The sequence below is a fragment of the Rhamphochromis longiceps genome, linkage group LG8 (genome assembly GCF_057381845.1).
Source record: "Rhamphochromis longiceps isolate RC_006_pf linkage group LG8, R_longiceps_female_GT1.1, whole genome shotgun sequence".
Taxonomy (NCBI): Eukaryota; Metazoa; Chordata; class Actinopteri; order Cichliformes; family Cichlidae; genus Rhamphochromis; species Rhamphochromis longiceps.
The window spans coordinates 29,154,890-29,179,114 of NC_140564.1; the positions used below are offsets into that span (position 1 = coordinate 29,154,890).

Consider the following 24,225-nt stretch of genomic DNA (forward strand, 5'->3'; position numbering starts at 1 on the left):
GCTGCCTTGAGCCCAGGGACATTTTGTGTCACCACAGTCCTTCTCATCAGCCCTGTGCTTGTTATATCATACAGTCACTATTTTTATAAGATAGAAACCAAGGCTTTTGCTTACTTGGATGAGTCACGAGTAGCGGGCTGGGGAGAGTGCCCGCCCTATGGAAGACATCCTGCATCGTCCCGGTCCCCAAAAAGAACCGGCCCAATGAGCTGAATGACTTCCGACCGGTGGCACTGACGTCACATCTTATGAAGACTCTAGAGCAGCTCTTCCTCAACCTCCTCCGACCACAGGTACAACATGCCCAGGACCCACTACAGTTTGCATACAAGGCGGGTGTCGGAGTGGAGGATGCCATCCTGTACCTCCTACACAGAGCCCACTCACACCTGGATGGGGGAAAAGGCACGGTCAGGATCCTGTTTCTTGACTTTTCCAGTGCCTTTAATACCATCCGGCCCTGTATGCTTCAAGAAAAACTGAACAGGATGGAGGTGGACCCCTGCCTGGTGGCTTGGATCTCCGACTACCTCACCGACAGACCACAGTACGTCAGGCTGAAGGACATCACGTCTGACACAGTGGTCAGCAGCACAGGAGCACCACAGGGAACTGTGCTGTCCCCTCTTCTCTTCACCCTGTACACCTCTGACTTCTGCTACAACTCTGAATTATGCCACATTCAGAAGTTTGCAGACGACACAGCCATCATGGGGTGTATCTGGGATGATCAGGAAGAGGAGTACAGAAGTCTGGTGAGGAACTTTGTCGCATGGAGTCACACAAACCACCTGCAACTCAACACCTCAAAGACTAAGGAACTGGTTGTGGACTTCGGGAGGTCTAGAGCAGGTCCACTGCCGGTTCAGATAGAGGGGGAGGAGGTGGAGGTGGTCAACAAGTACAAATACCTCGGGCTGTGGGTGGACAATAAACTGGACTGGTCATGCAACACAGAGTACCTGTATAAAAAAGCCCAAAGCCGACTGTACTTCCTCAGGAGGCTGAGGTCTTTTAACATCTGCAGGAAGCTCCTGAGGATGTTTTACCAGTCGGTGGTTGCTGGAGTACTTTTCTATGCTGTGGTGTGCTGGGGGAGCAGCACAGCAAAGAAGGACTCATCCAGGCTGGAGAAACTGATCAGGAGGGCTAGCTCTGTGGTCGGCATGAAGCTGGACACTCTGGTGACAGTGGCAGAGAAAAGGACATTAAAGAAACTGATGGACATTATGGACAATGCCAGGCATCCTCTGCACACGGCCATAAACAACCAGAAGAGTCTGTTCAGTGACAGGTTGCTTCTCCCAAAGACAAGAACTAACAGACTTAAAAACTCCTTTGTCCCACACGCCATCAGACTGTTTAACTCCTCTCTGGAGGGGAGAGGGAGGGGAAACAGGAGGACAAAGGAGGGAACAACTAAGCTGTAGTGCCTCTTCACCTCACTGTGCAATACCTTTTGTGCAATACTTTTGTAAATAGTCAACGGTGCAATAGACTCAATACTTGAAATGTGCAATTCACTTGTATTTTTATTTTTATTCCTATTTATTCTATTTATCCCCTTCGTATATTTTATTTATATTGTCTCTGTATTTATATATATGTGTGTGTGTATAACTCTGTAACTTCTGTCGGTGCTGTGCTTTTTTGGAAATCGAATTTCCCAGAGGAACCCACCCGAGGGATTAATAAAGTTCTATCTTATCTTATCTTATCTTATCTTATCTTATCTTATCTTATCTTATCTTATCTTATCTTATCTTATCTTATCTTATCTTATCTTATCTTATCTTATCTTATCTTATCTTATCTTATCTTATCTTATCTTATCTTATCTTATTGCCTTGGGTTGAGATTTTGTGTTTGCATAACTCTTACTTTAAAAATGATCTCGGAGAGTACGCAGTGTTCTCGTGAGGAGGAAATTGTTAATGTCATGCATTTTTTAATGCGCGTGACTGTGTTTCTTTCTTTATCACACTTTCTTCTTGAATGTATCTCATGTATGAGTTTGTTTTCTGATGTTCCCAATTTCTTTTAGATTATATTTAGATTATTTGCATGTGCAGTGGAGTGTACACCCTACTGGGTGAATCCTGGCCCTTCCTACCAAAGTGCCCTCATCTACCCTTCAGATGAATCCCCTCCTGGCGTGTCCTGACCTTTGCCTGTGTTGGATGACATGCTCATTGCTCACTCAAATCTAAAGTTGACAGGCTGAAAAAAGATTTAAAAAAAAAAAAGAGGTACACAGTCACGTGGCTTTCATTGATAGCTACAGTAGCTTTGCAATAGTTGCTGATAAAGTTCGTGGAAAGTTGAGTTCATGGAAATGAACTCTGGAAACAAAAAACGGATCATTCTCAATTTATTAAAACTTTTAGTTACTGCTCTTGCCCTCATAGCAGTCACTAAAAACAGGTTTGAGGGTGCAGGAAATGAAAGCAGGAATGCGATCACTTAAATCTTACATAAACTATGAGGCAGTCCAATTACTGGAACGAAATGATCAAATTTCAGCTGTTTTCAGCACCTATCATAATTAACATACTTGTTTAGCTCTCCCGTTTAGTGAGAGATAAAAAAAGAGGTTGGAAGATCTGACTACGATTTTGAGTTATTTACACAGAGAAAAACAAAGAATATGTTTTTTTAAGTTAGTATGTAAGCAGGTAATAAAGCATCAAAAAGCCTTTAACGGTAAAAGCTCATACAAGAATTATCAAAATGAAAAAAGTAAAAAAGCATTGAATTTCAAAGAATCTTCCCTGTTTGTAACACTTAAAAACTGAACTGTAAAGTCTCATTAAAACTGCATGTGTGGGAGGACTTTTGAAAAGTAAAATCCTCTCATTCTGAAAATGTGCACGGCACAAAAACAGAGCTGTGCCTGGAGTCCAGTTAATGTTAAAAGATTGAGTGCATCTTATTAGTTCTCTGTCCCACCTAGGAAATTACACTTTATATATTCCACAAAATACTAAATTGCTCACACTGCACAGACATCTTTTATACACTACATAAAACAATGCAAACCGACAAAGTGCAATCTTGATTTCAAAACTGCTGACAAAAAAATGCTGAATAATCCCCTGCAGGGGTGCTCCTGAGGTTGATGTGCTAAGTGTGATGAGTAATTTAGGTAATGTGATTTAGGTAAAGTTTGAATATTTAAATATTTAAGGTAGCTGTCATACAAACTATGTATTATGGCTACTCATTTATGTAAGTCTTAAGGCGCTAGTGCAGCAACAAATGTCAGCTGCTCTCGTTAAACTGAGAAGGGTACATTTATAGTACAAAATCAGCTTGTCTTCTCCACCATGGAATCAAAGATTTTATTGCCCTTGATTAGTTTTATTGCAGCTTGCTCAGAAGTCACCTGGATAATTGATGCCTTTCAGATTACCTTTTAAGGTCATTGCACATTTCTTTGCAGCTGCATTCCAGGCTCTGGTTGCCTAGTTACCCATCCAATGTATTTACTCCCAGTCCATATGTCAAGTGCTAGCTGTTTCAGCCGTTCACCTGGAAGCTGAGAAATGCTCGGGCCCACTTTTGCTGCTTGTAGTTATTTGACTGTAGTCGCTTTAAGTTGCACTTTCTATGGTCTCACCATGTTGCTTCCAGTGTGGATGCACTTTTAAGAGAGATGCTCAAAGTCTAAACAAGACCATGAACTCTATAAAACTTTCTTACACTCCAACATACTCCAACACTCCTTGTCAGTGTCTTAACATAGACATTAAAAACAGTCTTCTACTACCTCACAGAAAATTAGAAATATTCACTATTACTGGAAGAGCAGTGGCTACAGAGGATTACAGTTTTTTAATTTATAAATTTATGCTTAAAATAAATATTTTAAAAGTAAATTTGGTCTTTTTTTAAACATAACTTTAAAAAAAAGGAAGAATGAATGCTTTAAAACTTTTTTTAAAGGATTTCCTCTACCAGGAGCTGTGTGTGCATCATCAATCTTCTCAGCCTCCATGCGTATAATCAGCCTGACAGCCATAACGGAGCTGGTATGATAATAACCTAATTATTGACCAGTAAGAGCATCCCTGTGGTTGTCTGACTGTCAGTTAAAAAAGAAAAAGAAAAAGGCTGATAAGAAGGAAGGTTGTGAAAGAGAAGATGCTGTCTGACTCAGTCTCTGGTTTTCCAGGAAGTCGATAGGTTCCTGCAGAGCTGCTGTCATCGCCCAGTGTGTCCATGTGATGGTTAGGCAAGCAGACAGTTGTGTGGGGAAGAAATTGCCTTCCATGTGATGGTTGGGAAACTCAAACCAGTTTTCATCATGTTGTATTATGCAAGATCAAACACGCTGGAAAACTCGCTGTCATCCTCATTATCATCATGGTTATTGTAAATTAGGGAAGTAAAAGCATTACTAATACTGTAGTGTGATACAGTGGAGATGAGTCACAGCCTGGGAGAGTATATGTACTGGAGTCCATGTTTATGCATGACATAAACATGGACTTCAGTTTCAGCTGGGACAGTTTTTTTTAACTGCTCTGACAGTTCTTGAGTTCTTGACAAAGTTGAACCTACCCGTCAACAAAAACTTGCCATTTTTGTCTCAGAGTGTTTGTACCTGTAGGATCTCACTGATATGTTTATTAACATCTTAAAAACTGCTTACATAGGTAGATTTTCCATTGACAAATACAGGAACATTTCTGTGGATTGTCTTATGTTGGCTAACCTGCTTGGCTAGCAAAATGCATGTGTAATTCACTTTTAGAGTCGTGCATTTTCTTTAGTGATTTTTTCCCCATGTGTAAATGGACTGATTCATATAAATCGTTTCTCTACTCTACTTTATACAACAGATTGTTACTCTGTGATTTCCTGTTTTATTTTGATAGCTGGTTGTCTTCTTTCTTGTCCTATGGCCTTCCTCAGCAGCAGTGAACCGTTTCCATCTTCTGTCTTGTGTTTGGTTTGACTTAATTGTTTTCACGTTGTCTTCTGGGCAAATATGTTTTGCAAGTTTTAAGCTGTACCTAACTAAAACCACTGAATGAAGAACAAACTGTGGATTGCACTGTCATGGAAATGGGACTGTATTAATCTAGTGACGCAGAAATGTTAATAAACCTCATCTGCTGCTAAGTCACTTTTACACTGCTGGAACTGCAGCTGCTTAAACACAGAGCACACACCAAGACAAACACCTGTTTAATCAATAAAATTAATTTCACTTTGATCTGCTGACAAAATAAATCGATTTCCAAGTCTCTTTTACTGGACAGTAACATTTAATGTTTAAGTGTATCCAATTTAAAGTCTAATCTTTAAGTTGGATACAGTCAGATATTAAACGTTACTCTTTAATAAAGGAGACTTGCAGAACTAAATTTCAGAGCCTTAATCTGCAGCCGCCCTCATCTAAGAAATAAACAGTAGCATTGAGAGCTCACTGAGTCTTTAGCAGAAGGCCCTGCTTGATGGATTATAGCTCCATTTGGTCACAGGGGAGCTGGAGCCTATCCCAGTTGTCTTAGGGTGAGAGGCAGGGTACACCCTGGACCGGTCGCCAGTCTGTCGCAGGGCTAAGACATAGAGACAGGCAACCATTCACACTCACATTCACACCTATGGGCAATTTAGAGTTACCAGTTAACCTAACCTCACTAACTGCACATCTTTGGACTGTGGGAGGAAGCCGGAGTACCCAGAGAGAAGCCATGCAAACATGGGGAGAACATTCAAACTCCACAGAGAAAGACCCTGGGCTGATGGTGAAATTGAACTCAGCACTTCTTGTTGTGAGGCAACAGTGATACCAGTCATCTCAAATGGGGTTTTAGGGCTTTGTCAAGCCAGCTAATGCAAAAAAGCTGGCTATGTTGAACTTAGTTTGTAGTATACCTCTTTGAAAACTGGTTTTTCTTTACTCTGATGATAGTTACTCTGAGTTTACATTTGGGTTCTTGAGCTGCAAATCCTGCAGAGTTGTCATGAATAAAGAGATTACTACTACAGTACTACTAAAAAAAATACTTTATTTGTAACAGGCTGTAAACAGGTTTGTTTTTCCTACATTTTAAGTTGGACATTTTATCATGGAAATCTGTAAAATGTTAAATGCCGGCACTGTGTTTTGTGTTCAAAGCTATAACGTTAAAGGGATTATCATTCAGCCTCTGAAAATAATGATGCAATTTATATCCTTTTTAGTTATACGCTCATATTGAATCAATTCTTGTTGATTTAAATGACATGATTTGACAATTTATCACAGTCAGGCATTTTATGACGTATAATTGCATCATATTAACCTAATTTGATGTTGAAGTGACTATGAACTGATACTGACCCTGAACTACTTGAATATATAACATTTATGAACCGTGGTATATAAGATAATATAATACTTAAGCTTCCATTGCCTGCTAATCATCTATATACTTTTCGCAGTTACTCTGTGATCCCATGGCCTCCCTCAGCAGCAATGAACCATTTCCATTTCTTTAAAGGAACTATGAACATCAGAATGAATTAACCGCAACAAGCGTGCAGGTCCTCACATTGTGCTTAATTGATTGGTTGAGGACTAATATAGCTTATCTTTTTACCGGGAGCTGAGACATGTTGCTGTTATTTCACAACAGAGCGAGATGAAGGAGAGGGAGGCAGAGAGGATGTGTGGAGATTAATGTGCCCATCTGCACTGTGCAGACTCATATTCCTCAGTGCAACACTCTTGATACCTTCATCTCTTCTGTTGTTCTCTGAAGACAGCTGTTCTTTCCGCATGCAGGGTTTTTATTCTTCTTAATGTCAGATTTTCTTAATCAGACATTTATCACTCACTTTTAGAGCAAACCAAAGCTCTGTAAACCTACTTCTGCACTGAAGGAGATCTTTCATGCCCACAGGAAGAAAAAAAAACAATGTCCTCCTTTTCGCTGTCTCATAGCAGCGACGCAACCTGCCCTAATTTCTGAGGTGCTACATTGGGGTGTGTTCAAATATTTAGTTTAGTGCACCAGGCCAATTATTTTTCAACCTCTCTGTCTGCTCCAGTGGCAGAAGATCAAAAGCCAAAAAGCCATCCGCCATGTTTACCTTGTTAACATGTACTTTTCATGGACTTCAGTGACAGTAATTTAGCCCACTTACTATAAAAATCTCTCACACATCACACTTGTTCACACACACACAGCAGGGATGATGTTGATGCTATGGCATTACCGCTGATGCGATTTGGCAGTACTGGGGCACGATTCCTGCTGAATGCCCTAAAATTTTGCCTCCACTGTGCCCCCATCCCTACGTTCTGTCTCTATAGTCCTCTTAGCAATCACTCCAGCGACTCCCTCCCCATCTCCCAGATCTGTAGTTGGGTCTCACCCTCACACGCTCAGTCACACACACTGAGCATGTTCATTTGGGGTGTGTAGACTCCATTCATTTCCCAGTGAGTGTAAAGTCAAGCTATTCTTGTGCTTTGTAAGCAGAGATATGAAGCTGTGATCTTGTGGTTTTTTTAAAGCCAATTTTTCTTCTTACAGCTGGTCATTTTAGGGGTTGCCACAATGGATCATGTGCCTCCATCCCACCCTAGCAATCCACCTCTATCCCACCAACCTTTTGCATGCCATCCTTCACTACATTCATGATTTTTTTTGTGATCTTCCTCTTCTGCTGCTGCCTGGCAGCTCCATATTAATCATTCTTTGTCTAGTAAATCCAACATCATCCAACTTATGGAGCACACGCACTGATAACACTCAATATTACCCCTTTGATTTCTGTCTGTTTGATTTAAACTCACAATTCTGATACTCTCTTCAATTTCACAACACTGTTTGCATACTCTTCCTTGAAGATTATTCCTACTCCATTTCTCCTCCTATCTACACCATGGTAGAACATTTTAAATCCACCTCCAATACTCCTGGCATCACTTCCCTGCCATCTGGTCTCAAAATATATCTACCTTCCTTCTCTCTATCACATCAGCTAGCTCTCTCCTTTTACCAATCATATTCTGTACATTTAAAGTCCGTACTCTCACCTTCACACTCCTGCATTAACCTTTTGTTTCCATTGGAACCCTGTTGGACAAAAGCACCAGAGGTGGTCTTTGTTAACCCAGAACCTGACTGATTGGGTGTGGAAATCTTATTCTTGATAATCCGCATGTTTCATTTGGAAATGATTTTATGCCAGTTCCTGATACAACCGTACCATGTAACCGTCACAGTTTGGCTAGGTTTAGGCAACAAACCACATACTAATCTTTATTAAAAGGTTAGGTTTGGGTTAAAAATAAAACTTCAACTATGTTAACAATGTTTTACAAAGTCTTTCTGGCAGAAAACCTTTAAAACAAAAGTCTGGGTGAAGCTAACTATATGTAGGCAGAGTGTTGAAACGCCAAATCAAATGGCTCAGAAGAGCTAAAGGAGCACATATTAGCTATCAGCTAATAACACAATGCTTGCATAGGAATATAATAACAATTTTAATCACTACAGCTGGTTCACAGACGTCTTGTACAGGCTGTACCACACAGAGAGCCATTCATTTAGTCAGAGAATTCCTTTAAAATCCACCACTGTGTATACATGTTTGAGAGGTCCAGTTTGGCAAGTGGAATTAGTGGAGGCGATGCCTCGCAGGCAGCCGGCTACAGCTTTCTATGTGAGCACACTTGTCAATCAAAATAGTCTCACCACTAAATGTCAGCCTTAAAAAAGTTGAAACAGGTGAGATATAGAAAAATAAATAAAAAATCAACACCCTATACAGTTGGAACCAGCCTCATGTGGCCATTAGAGGAACTGCAAGTGTTGGCACTTGCTCTTTTTTTTTAGCCTTGGAGTTTGCCAATTGGTCAACGTATAAAACTGCTCTAGCTTACAAGATAGTGATGTAATTTGGAAATTCAAAGGAGACTCTATTTATAGTTTAAATAACCAGAACAAATCTGTCGTTTTTTGCTAATCAAAAAATTCTGACGATATGCATCATTGTCAGTTACACCCAGATATATTGCTTCCCTGACACAATAAGACATGTTAGTCTCGGTCTTTACACAAAGAAACCTTCACATGTCTCGTGTCATATATTTGCAGGTCTGCTGGGCAGCACCCGTTTCATCGGCTCTTCCCGAAACTACAGCACCCTGCTGTTGGAGGAGGAGGCCAGGCTGCTGTATGTGGGAGGCAGAGGAGCACTCTACGCTCTCAACACATCCAGCATCTCCACACCTGAAAACCTCACAGTGAGTGCCAAGTTGCTGAGAAACACATAATTGCTGATGTTAAGACAGAAAAGCCCATTTCACGAGTTTTTCTCCCATTCGAAGGAGGAGAAACTAACAATAGCCTTTTTGAGATTGAGCAAATCCCATTGTGTTCCACCAATTTTATGGCTATCGGATTAAATGCACCAGGCATTTATTCAAGGGTTACTGAAGTGAGTCAGAACTTAGTGACGCAGCCAGAAAATTAAGTCTGCTGTCCTTCTCTTTTCCTCCCCCTGTTTATCACACACATACACACACACATACTTTCTTCTCTCTATCTGTTACTTTCTTTTCTATCTATAGGGCTTTTTATTTATCTGTTTGCCTCTCTTTATTTATTTAGCTTACGGAGTCATCCTTATTACCCTCCCATTGTTTGCAGATTGATTGGGATGCTTCCCCTGAACAGAAGAAGCAGTGCCTAAACAAAGGCAGAGACAATCAGGTAAAAGGCTGCAGCTTTGTTTTCTTCTCGGAAAAATCTCCCATCTTTATTTATTAGGTTAATATTGGAGAGCACAAGTGCAACTGCTCCATTTTGTGATGCTTGTGACAGCAACGAAACATTCAATACTTCCAGTTGTTTTGTAATTTCGTTTCCCTGAAACCCTGAGACACTAAACTGGAGGTTGAGGATTTAAAATAAATGGCACTCATTCATTCATTATTTTTATAAATTAGACCATATACATTAAGTAGAGGTTTTCTCCATCTTTTATTTGTTGTAGAGCAAACAAAAAACAAGATGTCACTAGAAAGGTCTGAAACTTCTGATTGACTGGGATTTTCTTTTTTTGGCAAAACCATCTCAAAGAATAACAGCTTGTTACAAACAAGGTATGCAGGAGAGGATCAGAAGACCACAGCGGGTCCCATTCCTGTCAACTAAGAACAGGAAACTGAGGCTAGAATTCAGAATAGAAGATTGGAAGAATGTTACCTGGTCTGAAGAGCTACGTTTGAATGTCGCAGCAGAAATCGTGACTCATCAGCCATTGTTTAAATGCCAGAGCGTATCTGACTATTGTTGCTGACCATGTCCATCCCTGTATGACCACATGATATCCACCTTCTGATGGTTGCATCCAGCCATGAAATGGCATGTGACAAAGCTCTAATTATCTCATACTGGTTCCTTGAACAGGACGATGAGTTCAGTGTGCTCAAACTGGCCGTAACAGTCTCAATCCAATAGAGCACATTTGGGATGTGGTGGAACTGGAGATTCACATCATGGATGTGCAGCAAAAAATCTGCAGTGGCTGTGTGATGCTATCTCGTCAGTATGGACCAAAATCTCACAGAAATGTGTCCAGAACTTTGTTGAATCTGTGCCACAAAGGATTAAGATAGTTCTGGGGGGGGAAATGGGATCCAAACTGGTACTAGCAAGGTGAACCTGTGTGCTTTCCAGTTTGGGCTGCCTTAGCTGGTGAATTTTATTGAATATAGACAGATTAGCACCTACTCCATTTAAAACAGTCACATTTCAAAAAAAAAGTTGGCAATAGATTCTCATGATGACCAGTGACAGAGATCATCTGTATCTAATGAAAGAAAACATATCCCCATAAACCTTCAAAATAAGAGCTTCCTGTTTATGGAACCTATTACCATTAAATATATTACTGAGTGACTCTTACCACTTCCTTGCAAGCACTGTTTAAAATTTGTTAAAAAACCAACCAGACTTGTCATCATGCTTAGCTAGTGCATATTTGCCTTTCTTTTTTTCCAGTTTTGTCAGTTTGCCTCCTTTATGGCTTTTTCTTTGTTATCAATAATGTAATGAGAGTTTATGTAACTTCCTTTTGAACCGCCTGTGCTGTGTAATAGCATTAATGTCATCTGTATTGTATTTGATTTATTTTGCATGCTTCCTTCTCTGCTCTCTAAAGCTTTTCCTCCCTATCTTTGAAAGGTTATTCTTTTATGTTTTATTGTTTTTAACACCCGGGAAACAAATTTATTGACTGATTATTATGTATTGCCGCTGAGAAAAACAAGCAGATACACAACAAAAAACAAATCACTTCATTTTACTGTGTTCTCTGCAGACAGAGTGTTACAACCACATCCGCTTTCTGCAGCGATACAATGAGACTCACCTGTACGTCTGTGGAACGAACGCCTTCAGACCGCTCTGTGCTTATATCGTAAGAGATCCTGGGTTTTTTATGTCAAGTAAAATTGTGACAAGAATTGAAATGAAACAACTTATTATGTGTTCTCAATCTTTTTTTTTTTTACAAGGATGCAGAGCGTTTCAGCTTCTCCTCAGGTTTTGAGGAAGGCAGAGACAGGTGTCCGTATGACCCAGCAAAGGGATTCACTGGCCTCATCATAGGTAAGTCCAAATGCAATTTCTTTTATTCCACAAACCATCCTGCATTATGTTTGTCCTTGGGGATCTTATTTGTAAAGGCCTCTGGGCAGTAAAGGTTTACTGTTCTCACACATTATGGTGGCATAGTGGTGCGGAGGTTAGCACATGTTTGGAAGGATGTTCTGAGTTTTAATCTGCTGCTCATCTGTGGAATTTACAATTAAATCAATGAAATATTGATTTCCCATCCTCACCCATCCATTGGTGTCCTGGCTCCACACTAAATTGGGTTATACATTGGTTTATCTGTCTCCATCTGCACTTGTGGACACCTGAGAATCACCTCAACTTAACTTGGAAGTGTTTGGACACAGAAAAAAAAATCACCAGCTGGAGGGAGAACGGATGTTCAAGCCCAGAACCATTTTGCTGTGAGGGGACAATGCAAACCTCTGTAACAGCATGTTGCTGATATGCATATACACAGCATATTACATAATTTTTTATATAACTTGAATACTTAGTAGAACTCTAAAATCTAAGAATGAATGCAGTTTCCTTCCAGCAGTTCTCTGTGCCTCCAGTCTTTTTCGTGATTTTTTGCCTCATAATCCTGTTGCTGTCCTCGTATTCATTTCCATTTATGACTTTTTGAAGTAGTTTCGGATTTGACATTTTGCTTGCCCTTTGCCAGAATGATTTGCTTTGCTGTCTCATCAACACATCAGCAAATGACCTTGACTTTTTGGATTAAAGCTTTGGAATCTGGACTTTCACAGTAATTTCCTGTATCCTGCATTTAGGTCCTCTTTCACAGTCTGTCACCTGATTCTGCACTTTAAAATCCATAAGAGAAGTTATGGAAAATATTTTATATTGTTTATCATGCTGATGTCATAGTTTTGAATGAAACTCAAATCCATTTTCAAATACTTTGTTAGAACTGTGCTACTGTGAGGTTATAATTAGGCCCAGCAGTGTTTTTAAAACTTCTAACGTCATCCTACTAAGGGTCTGTGAAGACTCATCAAATCACAGTGGACCCAGAAGGGCAAGGGGAACTTGTGGGATTTGTTTCAAATGCAAGCAAGGTCACAATTACATGATTTTTACCAACTCAAACGGCTTAAGTCTTTAATTAGTTTTGCTGGAAATGTGAATGCTCCCTCATGTATAATTGCTTGACAACCATCATGAACATTTTTAAGGATTACAGCAAGCGTTAACTGTGCAAAAGTGCACCCTGATTTTTGGATTAGATCACACTTTTAGATGTAGCATAGATAATCAAACACTGTCTTTATTAGACAGTTTAAGCATACTAAATTTTGTCTAATTATCGTTACAAATACACAAGTCATAGGTCATACTGTTTCCACTTCCTCTGCAGTCCACTGAATGCTTTCATTTACATGTGATTAAACTTTGATATCTCAATATCTTTCTTTTTTAATCCATTTGCCACCAATTCATGCTTTTAATCTTTTAATTAGATGGTGAGATGTTCACAGCCTCTCAGTACGAGTTTCGCAGCTCTCCAGATATTCGCAGAAACTTTCCATTCCCCACACTCAGGACAGAGGAGGCGCCCACCCGGTGGCTTCTGGGTAAATATAATCATTCATATGTATGTACATAATAGCTGCTGTAAGACGCTAGTTCAAAAAGGATGGTGTCCTTTTTCCAAATATTTCAATTGGGTTTTAAATTGGATTTAACTAAAAGTAGTAGAAAGGCAATATACCAATTGTAATTGTATTGCTTCTTGTGTAGAATTTTTTTTCTCTGGATGGACAGAATAGACGAATAGATGTGATGATAATGTGACATAACTAGCATACAGCAGTATTGTATCTCATCTTCTTGTAACAGCACTTCAATCCATTTTAAACTACCTCACACCCAAACAAGATCTGATATTTTTTTGTAGATATATTTTTTTCTTTGCATAGTAGAGTTTGAACTTGCATTTGTGCATGCAGTGGCAGTTTATGTTCATGTTGTTGTCCCAGAGTCCAACAGACTTTTCTGACTGATATGGTTTTCCGCATATTCAGCTATATTCAGACATTTCACTTTATTTTTTGAGTCTTTTATTGATATTTTATAGTTTACTGATTCCAATATTCATTGCAGTTTCATATTGAGAAACATCATTTTTAAGCTATCAAACTATTTGCCGCATACATTACAGTCGAAACTTCTTCCTCATTTCTATTCTGAATGAGTCAGCCTCTTTTCCTGCTTTAAAAAAACTCCCATCAAGTTAGCAATGAATGTAATTAGTTGTATAATCGCAGTTGTGGCTTTAATTTTGTTTTTTTAGTATTGCATAACTTTTCTTCCTTTTAGTGTTCAAAAATAAAATAAACAATAACAACAATAAAACATTTTATTTATAGTTGCTTTCAAGACACTCAAGGACACCTTACAAGCAATTAAATTGCGAATTGTTTATTTATTATCTGCATTTCATACAGCATTCCTGTGTTTTGGGTAGTGGGGTTGCAGTTCCTCTTTCAGTAGAATATTAATAGACCAAACCTCATTGCTATGTTGCACATTTTTATTACATCAGATGTTTTTTTGTCATAAAAAAACAACAGATTCACTTGTAGAATAAAAATCACAAGGAAAAAAATTGCACCGCATTGCAGCTCTAACTGACTTGGTTGTGGTGGTTCAATCATACTTAAAGGCTCCATCTTTAGTTTCCAAGGAGACACTTTCTAGGCTGCTAATAGGTTTCTTTTTGGACATGTGGATGTGTGCGTGTGATGTGTTTGTGTTTGTGTGCACAGAGGCAAATTTCGTGGGCTCTGTGCTGCTGAAGGAGAGCATCAACAGCTCTATCGGTGATGATGACAAGATTTACTTCTTCTTCACTGAGAGAAGCCAGGAGCAGATTGCCTACCCGAGCCAGACCAAGGTGTCCAGGGTCGCCAGAGTGTGCAAGGTCAGAAAGACCAGTTAACCCAAACACTGCTATCTATAATCGCATTAATGCTTTCACTGGGTTTGAAACGGCTTTACAAGTGCCTGCAAGGTCACAGAAAGAAAGGGTTGAAACAAGAGAGGGTAAAAGTTACCAATCATTCAAAGTGAAAAATGGTGGGATTATTGAATGGTTTTTGTCAGTTGCACAGAATGAATGTAAATGGATTTCAGAGGACGTTCTTGTTTCTCAATGAGCTGCCACGCTCCTCTCGCTGTAATATCAATGCTAAATCAGCCAGCAGTTGGTCGTCTCTAATCACAGTTTCTTCACTGACAGAGGTTCTCTCTCTGTGCCACTGTTGCCAGGCAAAGTACAAGTCCACAAACCTCCACCTCCAATGGCAAACCCTCCCCCTTACTTTATTGCCATATCCCCATCTTCAACTCCGCCTTCTCCTGCTCTTCTTCCTCTACTTCCCATCTCACCTCATTTCACTTGCTGTCAGCATTCCCAGTCTAGACAGCATGCCCAGCAACCATTCCTAGAGGTTACTCTTGCTCCTTTTCCTCCCGCTTGTCATTTATTTTAGCCATTCATGGGGGTATAATTACCATCACAGTGTGCTTTTGTAGGCATCAAAAGAGTAAGTCAATGACTCAGCTGGTGAAATGAAGCAGTTGTGTTTCATTTTTTGTGATCCTGTGAAAAGGATTTAAGTGAATGAATGAGAGAACACTAACAGGAAAACCTACTGAGCAGGAAATTTTTCAAAGATTTTGACATGGTGTGAATTCTCTGTTATGTACTTGTAGAGTTTTGTTTCCTTTTTTTAATATATCATTTACTAATGTTCATACTTTCATTATTATTTCTCTTTAGCTTTTTTTTCTCTAAGTTGTGCTTCCTTGTCTCCTCTGTCCTACGTCATCTTAGTTTCAATTCCTAAAATGCAACAGGAGGAGAGAGGACAGAAGGAAAGAAGTGGTTTGCCAGAAGAGCTGTACTTGAGGATGCACAGGTTTATAGAGGAATATGCTGGAAAATATACAGTATATAATCGCTGGAAGATGATATTATAAAATACAGCAGTAGTTTATTGTTTTGTTTGTGCATAACAAAAGAATTTATGGTGCAGCTGTGCCACACGTCTTTTTGACCTTGTGCTGCTGTTAGTTTTATAATAATGTTTCGAAGCTTATCTTGGGAAGATGTTATTGTGGACACTGACATGAATGCAATGTGGCTTCAAAGAGAAGACAAAAGCCAAAGTAATGGCTCTAAGGGGAATCCAAATTTTTAATCAAAAGAGGAAATAAGCAGCCAGTGAAACACACAATAGAGCACAGTACAACTATAAGGAACTCTGGAAAGCTTGATAAACAAGATTATTTGAGTGTACTACAGAGCAAGCTATGTTGAGCATAAAGTCAGAATTTTTTATGTCACAAAATTGGCTGTCTTTTTATGTGGTTAAATCACCATGGTAACATGTGCTGAACGCATAACCTGGTTGGGAGGAGGCTATGGTCAGTTTCAGCTTAAAATAGGTTTTCCGTGAATTTTTAAATTACATTTGTTAAACCTACTATAGATTCTCAGCTGGGTGAATAGAATAGAATAGAATAGAATAGAATAATCCTTTAATTGTCCCACAAGGGGAAATTTGGTTGTATCAGCAGCAAAAAACACACATATACAAAAAGAACAGGACACAGAAAACAAACAAAAACATGAATGTGTCATGTATGTCCAAGTTTTTAAGCAATATATTACTGACATCATGAGTTAAGTAAAAACTGTCGTACTTGACTCTACTCTGCTGTTAAGTCTGTTTTGCACTGCTGGAATAGCAGCGTTATTCTTTTGTCTTATTTCCATCAGTATTGCATTTTACTGTTACATCTTTTATGCTCCTTTGTGTTCTTTATAAACATTTATCACCATTTTATTATCAACGCTTTCATCTGATAACGTGTCTGATTGGTGTAGGTGTCACTCATGGGGATCATGTTGTGCTGAAGAGTCAATATGATGTGTGAAACGCTCCTTTTTATGTGAGCGTGCACAGAGCCAGGCAGAAAGCCCAGCTTAACACAGAATGTTGATAACTGCCATTGTCACACCCCTTATCCCTGACTGGGGTTTTAGGATTTGTCAAGCCTGCTAATACAAAGTAAGCATGGCTATGTTGAACTTCCTTCATGGTTCCCAGGCAAGTTGCAAAGGGGGGTGAGTGCTTAGCAGACTGGACTCAGAAGAGTGATTAGGGAATAAGTAACAGGGATGGAACATACATGCATTTAGGGTAAATGGCATTTATTTGACATTGATGTGTCAAGTTTTAATTGTGTGACAGCAATGGCACAGTTAATGGTGTAGAGAAAATGACTAATAGTGCTTAAAAGTGCCAATTTTTTAATTCATTTTTCATATAGGCTCATAGTCCACATTAAATTCCCTTAATAGAGAGTAATAAATGATCTGGCTCTCTGTGTGTTGGCCCTGTGATGGACTGGCATCACAGCGTCCGGGATGTATGCTGTTTCTCACACCATGAAAGCTGGGAAAAGTTCCAGCCCCCTTTGACTACTAAGTTAGATGAATGGTTGAAAAAATAGAGATAAATGGGTGGATGGGGGGTGAGTGAATGATTACCGGTGTCCATGTAATTGTATTCATACAATACAAACAGCAGCAGCATGAGTTTGTTGCTTTTCAATTATGTATACAGTACACAGATAGTCTGGACACTATTTTCACTGTAAGAGTTCATTGAAAAAAAGCCTCATGTTTTGGATCTTTTAGTATGAAAAACAGGTTGCTAAAGGTTTATACACCCAGTATTGATTTTCACATCGCTGTCTGCTGTTGGTCTTTTCCCTAAGTGTCTCTGCTGCTTTGCTGAAAAAACACATCATTTTATTTCCATTAAAATGATTCTCAAGGACCTCTGTTGAGGATATTTCTCTCTCTTTTTGTCCTGTTTCCACTGGCATTGAATAATAAAGTTGTAAAATACCACAATACCCCTGTGTTGCTGCAAGCTTTTGTCCCAAAAGCTCATTAAACAAATGCAGGGAGCTCATTTTTGAGCATTTCTTGCTCTCTTACTTTTCAAACCCATATACACACTCACTGTGTCTTGTCTTCATTCTCACAGCATTCGAAAGTAGTCATTTCTGGAAATAAGGTCTGGGCTCTTCCTCTCCCTTCACCAGCACTGTGGAGTTGTCAGAGCAGTCGAGTGTAATAACTCAGTCTGAACTAGGCCACGGCAGCACATGCAGATGTCGAGTGGTCCCCAGCTCAGCCCCCATGGCGGCCAGGCACCACGCTGGTTGATGGCAGATCCACAGATAGTGACGGCTCTGGCAGTAGCCCCTGGCCTGAAACCACTGACGACTTGCCATTTTTGAGTTGCCTAGCCGGTTGTCCTCTTCTGCTTCTCACTTCCCAGCCAGACAGCTTCTACTTCCTCGCCAGTCATGCCTACTTTAACAAAGAAGAGACATGATGACATGAAAACAAGACCATTGCAAAAAGCAGAAATAGGTGCCAGTTTGACATTATTTAACATTTTTCTTGCTATACATCTCCAGTAAAGAGAATGGTGCTGTAGTTTTAAGTTGTTGTTGTTGTTGTTTTTCTCAGTTGTATTTTGAGAATACACTGCAGCACAGGCTCATCTAGGGTTAATTCCCCCTCTGGTATGCTTGGATTCTTCACTATTACTGCCTTAAATTTACCTCATGACAGCCCAGTGACCCTGACTGTGCGTTGATTGACAGAGACTGTAATCTGCCATTGCATCCCTTTAGCTCTTCCCACAGTAATAACCTGCTATCATCTCTGTAAGAAATGCTTATTTGTTGCTTTCAAGTCTCTACAGATTTCCTTCTGTCAAATGAATGAAATTTAAAGATTGGATTCATCTGTCTGCACTCCTTTTCGTCTCTTCTTTCATTCGTCTTGTGCCATAAATTGAATTGGTATTATTGACAGAACTGCTCCTAAGGTTTTAAGTGTATATCTTATGTTGATTTACTTTGGCTTTCTTGTGTGGGAGGCCAATGCAGGCAGAGGCTTTTGATGAACAACAGATGTCCCCTAAAGCCACAAATAAAGAAAGATGAGAACCTCTAATACAGACAAACAAAGAAAAAATTGAATCCATCTCTTTTTTCATCTTATCTAAATGAGGTGTGCCAAATTACTCTTTTAGGGAGAAAAATGTCTTACAGCCTTACCTCCCACTGCTTCTGAAATGCAATCAGAGAAATGTGCTACACTAGGGACACTGAGTTTGAATACCAACATTCAGCTCCTCCCTATATATTCATTATATCTGCATAATCTCAATTGGATCTAATCTTTTCTTATATAAATGCACTGTTTGTGCATCACCCGCATCATTAAAATCATTGTGTTGTTTATCTTTACATCAATTAATTCCACCTCTGTCTCCTCTCTCTGCAGACTGACTGGGGAGGCCAGAGGACTTTGCAGAGGAAGTGGACCTCGTTCCTCAAGGCTAGAATGGTGTGCTCAGTCCCAGAGTATGAGCTGCACCTCAATATCCTGCGTGACGTGTTCGTCCTGCAGGAGCGAGACGCTCGCAGCAGCATTTTTTATGGTATCTTTGGTCTGGAATGGTAAGAGCTGATTTTGACTCATTTATGCTCTACAAACATGTAGTTTGGTTTTTTTTGCATGAAAGAATATTGTGATGTATTAGATCAAACTAGAAACTAGTGATTAAGATCATTAATTCATGTATGTATGCTTGTTTCTATAAAAAACAAAACATTTTTTGTAATCTATAAATTAAAACTTCAAGTTATTATCAAATATCAACTTACAAACCCAAACATCTGAGAACATTTGTAGAATTCATGCAAAGATCCAAACTTTGAGAACAATTTTCAGAATATTTCTTGGTATAGCAAGAAGCATCAACTTCCTGAAAATAACTACTGAGAGCCAAACTCAAAGCCCTCAGCACCCATTGCATATGGGCAGCAAACAATTTTATGGCTTTGAACCATAGATGGATGTCTGAGAAGTGAAGTGACGAAGAGTGAAAAATGAATCTGCAAACTTTTTAATGGTTACCAAGGGCGCAGCTTCTCTAAGAAGTCTATGAGAAAATGTCCAGTCTTTGCTGTTAGTGTGGCCTCAGTAGACTGTTTTGTGAGAAGTCTACAGTCTCAGCTGCCCAATTCCAATCCATATTATATGCAACATGGTATTTAATTGGTGCATTATGGTCCCAACATTACTGTAAACTAAAAAAAAGATCATCTGTCACTGTCTTTAGTTTTCTGTCAGATCTTGTATACACCTGGCAATAGCCAGAATATTTAACTTTTCTAATATTTGGTGTGACTGTGTCATTATATCTAATCAATGGTTGAGAAAAGGAACTTACTTAATTTTCCAGTATTTTTAAACCAAGCAAAAGTCTTGAACAAGAAATAGTTTCCCCAGCCTGTTTTTTTTTGTGTGCGGGGCTGTCACTGACATGTATTAGCTTAATGAGGTACTGTAATTGAGCTGGTCAATAATGCACATAGTTACAACTTTTAATAATCACTCAGTGGGATAAGATGGTCAGATTTAAACATCCTTTGTTTAGGACCATTTCAGGAGCTTGAGTCCAGTGAGCTGAAGCTTTAAAAATAAGGTTAAATGTAATGGAATATAGTGCAGTGTGTGTAGGAGGGGATCCCATAAATCTGAATGCTTATCTGCATTTCTCCTCTTTGAACTCAGTCAAGTAGTTTTAAAGTGGAATGTGCAGCATGTGAAAACAGAATATATCTGCAGTCAAACACTGTTTGCTCAGTGGTTTTCCTTTTTTCAGATGGCTTAATTATACAAACTTTTTTGTTTTCTGTTTATTTTGTTGTTTCTGAGCTACTTAGGTTTTACATTTAAAAAAGGTTTTAATGAATAACCTGCCAGCCTCTGAGTATCACACTAATTTACAATTTAAACACTCATTTAAACATTCAGCTCTGAAAAAAAAAATCTATTTGGAAGCAGAAAGTGAACAGATGTGAGTGTATAAAACTTGGGACTGTGCCAGTGTGTCCGCCTGTGCTTGGATGGCCAAAACTGTGTGGACACTACACTCAATAATGACCGTTATCCTGTTACTATAAGAGGTAATGCAGCCTAGCCGAGGGCACAATCTCCTAATCAGACACAAGAGATTTAGTGAGGACCAGGACTCATGTCGTGGGATAAAGTCAAACTCGCACCTTTGGGATGTTTAAGTTCATTCTAAAGATTTTGCATGAGGTTGTCAGAGCTCTGAGCAAACCATCCAAGTTCTTTTATTCCAAAAGGGGAAAATTATTTCTTTATTGCATTGTGTTGCATCAAGACGTAAAAAACAGAGAAACAAGAATGTGATATCCAGCTGGAAGTAAATGTGATGTTAATTCCTCTTTTGAGAGACCACGAGATCTATTTTATTCAGATGATGAACAAAACGATGTTTCTTCCCCAAACATGTAATTCAGAGATTAACTAATCAACCAATAATCCTTTAACACGACTCAATTAAGTCATTAAATTAAGTAAAACTGCTTGTGGTTTGTGCTTCTCTGTTTGGGGTATTTGCTGCTTTTCCCTGTGTTATGTCGTCGCATACTAAATATTGTTGGATTTTACACTGGCTGTCAGACAAATCCAGCCATTTCAAGATATCTTTTGGTGCTCTGGATCTTTTCTCTACATTCTGACACCGTCAAGATTAGATGATTGATCGTAGAAGTAATCGGCAGATTAACTGATAATGAGAAAAAAGTCATTCTTTCAAATCCTAGGTGAGTTCTTATCAACAGAAAGCCAAGCTGCGGTGAGAGCTGATGTGTGTGTGCGTGGGTGTGTGTGTGAAGATGACGACTGCCAATGGAAAATGTGATGTGATCTGAGTGTGTGTTTATGCTGATATGCAGAGTCATGCTGCATAAAACTGTCCCAGGGGTGTTTAGATTCTGATGGTGAGGATAGCATTGCAATGAGACATCTATTATCTATTTCTCCTTTGCTTCTTTCCATTTTCCCACTGCTGTAGTTTAGTGGATATCAGTGTGTGTCCTCTCATTCACTGCAGGACTGCAGTTCATTCTTTCCGTCTTTCTTGCCCTTCATTTCTTTTGTCTTTTTTTTCCACTTTTGATCACTTTCTTTCGTTCTTTCTTTATTGCTAACTTCCTTTCTTTTTTGTCTTTTGGTGGCTTTTGGGCCGGCGCAGTGGTCGCCCTATGATAGCTGGAATAGGTTCCATCTGCCTGACAACCCTGAATAGGATAAACAGAAGATTGATGTCTAGTTTCTTTCTTCATTGGTTGCCAGCTTTCTTTCTTTGTTTCTTGTTTCTTGGTTGTTGCTTTCATGTTTTTATCTCTCTGTCTTGATTACTCTAGCTTTCCATCTTTTGTGGTTTGCAGTTTTCTAGGTGTCCTATTTAGTTGTTGGCTTTCTTACTTTTTTCTTTTTTGGTTGCGTTCATTCTGTTCTCTTACGTTCTGTTTTGTCTTTTGTTGCTTTTAATTTCTTTCTTTTGGCCATGTCCACTCTAATACGTTGAAAACGCATCTTTTTCTCTCCGTTTTGGCCTTCCTGAGACACACTGAGACATTTTTGGTCAAAGAAAACTGAGCTTTTTGAAAACGCTTTCCAAAGTGGATAGATTTGAAAACGCCATTTCCGCGTCGCAGTGTAAACAGCGAAACCGGAGCCTTTTCGAAAACGGTGACACATTTAAGTCATGTGACCAATTAAACTAAGATAGCGGAGGGCATTACACAGCAGTTGTTTTGTTTGCTCTCAATTTTGACTGCCCTATTAAAGATTAATATCAGTTTGTACCTGCTCCAGATAGCTTTTCTTCAAATTCTTTAAGTCTCACTCGCTTTTGCAACATTGTACTTTTGTGTTACTCGCAGCAACAGCTCCACCTCATTGTCAGTCCATTTAAAAAACTCGCGATGCTTTTCCTCAAAATTTTGACACGACGTGTCGAAGAGCTGGAAAGCAAATAAACGACAGACAGAAATGAGGCTGGTTGATACGCATGCGCAGTACTGGAACGTAAGGGTTTTGTGTGTGGACGCACAACTCTGTGAAAACGCATGAAAACAATAGTGTGGACGCGGAGCATTTTCAGACGTATACGCCATTTTCAAATTTATCCGGGCTAGTGTAGACATTGTCTTTCTTTCTTTCTTTCTTTCTTTCTTTCTTTCTTTCTTGCTTGCTTGCTTGCTTGCTTGCTTGCTTGCTTGCTTGCTTGCTTGCTTGCTTGCTTTCTTGCTTGCTTGCTTTCTTTCTTTTTTGCTTTCTTTCTTTCTTTCTTTCTTTTTTGCTTTCTTTCTTTCTTTCTTTCTTTTTTGCTTTCTTTCTTTCTTTGTTATTACACATGTATGAGTAGTAGTCATCACTATGCATCAGACACACATGTGTAAGAATGACTAATCCCCTGAGGTGTACTTCCTGGTAGTTTCAAGACACATTCTGGTCTCAGTTCGCTCTTATTTTCCTCACTTTGATGCTTTTGAAGACTCTGATGACTACACAATGGTCTAAAGAGTGTGACAAAGACATTTTCCATCCATTACTAATCTCACCTTTAGGGCTCAAGGTTAAGGTTTACCATGCAACTAATCAACTAATCACTCATACTGTTGGACAAAGTCTTTTTCTTCTTCTTTTTCCTCACAGCTGCAGGACCAAAACCACAAATAGGTTGTTTTATTTATGACTCACAAGGAGTGGGTATTTTTGCACTGTATGCTAGTGTTGAAAACGCATCCCTCTGGAAGAGATAAAGGGGTAAAATTACACACCTGTCAGTGACGTCACTCCCACATGCCAATGTGAAAAGGAAAAAACCCACCATAATACCCACAGTTTTCATAGAATAAAGAGTCAGCTAGTTAACCTTTTGCCTGTCAGTGAGGCCTGATGATCTGTGATGCTTCTGAAATTCAATCCAGCCGTTTTTCAACTTTGAGTCATTAATCCTGAGTGTGTCCCCTGGACATGTCTTTGGGGTGTTGGGGATTGTGTTACAGGAAGAATATCAAAGCGTCTGCTATCTGCCAGTACGCCTTCTCAGATGTGCAGAAGGTTTTCGAAGGGCCGTACATGGAGGTGCAAGACTCAAAATGGAGGGAGTACACAGGAAAAGTCCCAGATCCAAGACCCGGCTCTGTAAGTTTTAAAGCATTAACCTTCTCTCCACCATCATCAGCGATTGTTATGTTCTGTATTTTTAGTCATTTTTTCTGTCTGTATCTTCAGTGTATAACAGATCTGCACAGGTCCCAGAACATCAACTCGTCTCGAGATCTCCCAGACAATGTCCTCACCTTCGCCAGAAGGCACCCGCTGATGGCCAAACAGGTGCACCCAATAGGTGTGCGCCCCCTCATGTTCAAAAGAAGTGTCAACTATGTCAAGATAGCAGTGCACAAAGAGCCGGCACTGGATGGAAATATTTACACTGTTCTGTTTTTGGGAACTGGTGAGTTTCATACAAGAAATCCAATGAAATGACCAAATAAACACCATATCTGCATTTAGCAGTGCCATGAAATAACAATACACCGCATTCCAAATTATTATGCAAATTGTGTTTAAGTGTCATAAAGATGAAATAAGTTGTTTTTCAAT

At 39.4% G+C, this 24,225-nt stretch overlaps 1 protein-coding gene across 1 annotated transcript in view; it reads left to right on the forward strand.

Moving 5' to 3' along the window:
* The window catches only part of sema4gb (sema domain, immunoglobulin domain (Ig), transmembrane domain (TM) and short cytoplasmic domain, (semaphorin) 4Gb), a 60,109-nt gene that overhangs the window by 24,851 nt on the left and 11,033 nt on the right, over nt 1-24,225 (forward strand). The window contains exons 3-11 of the mRNA XM_085416931.1: nt 9,102-9,250; nt 9,657-9,719; nt 11,332-11,430; nt 11,528-11,621; nt 13,094-13,207; nt 14,402-14,556; nt 19,015-19,190; nt 23,625-23,763; nt 23,854-24,076. Of these exons, the coding sequence (XP_085273057.1) occupies nt 9,102-9,250; nt 9,657-9,719; nt 11,332-11,430; nt 11,528-11,621; nt 13,094-13,207; nt 14,402-14,556; nt 19,015-19,190; nt 23,625-23,763; nt 23,854-24,076 (1,212 nt within the window). The remainder of the gene's footprint in view (nt 1-9,101; nt 9,251-9,656; nt 9,720-11,331; nt 11,431-11,527; nt 11,622-13,093; nt 13,208-14,401; nt 14,557-19,014; nt 19,191-23,624; nt 23,764-23,853; nt 24,077-24,225) is intronic.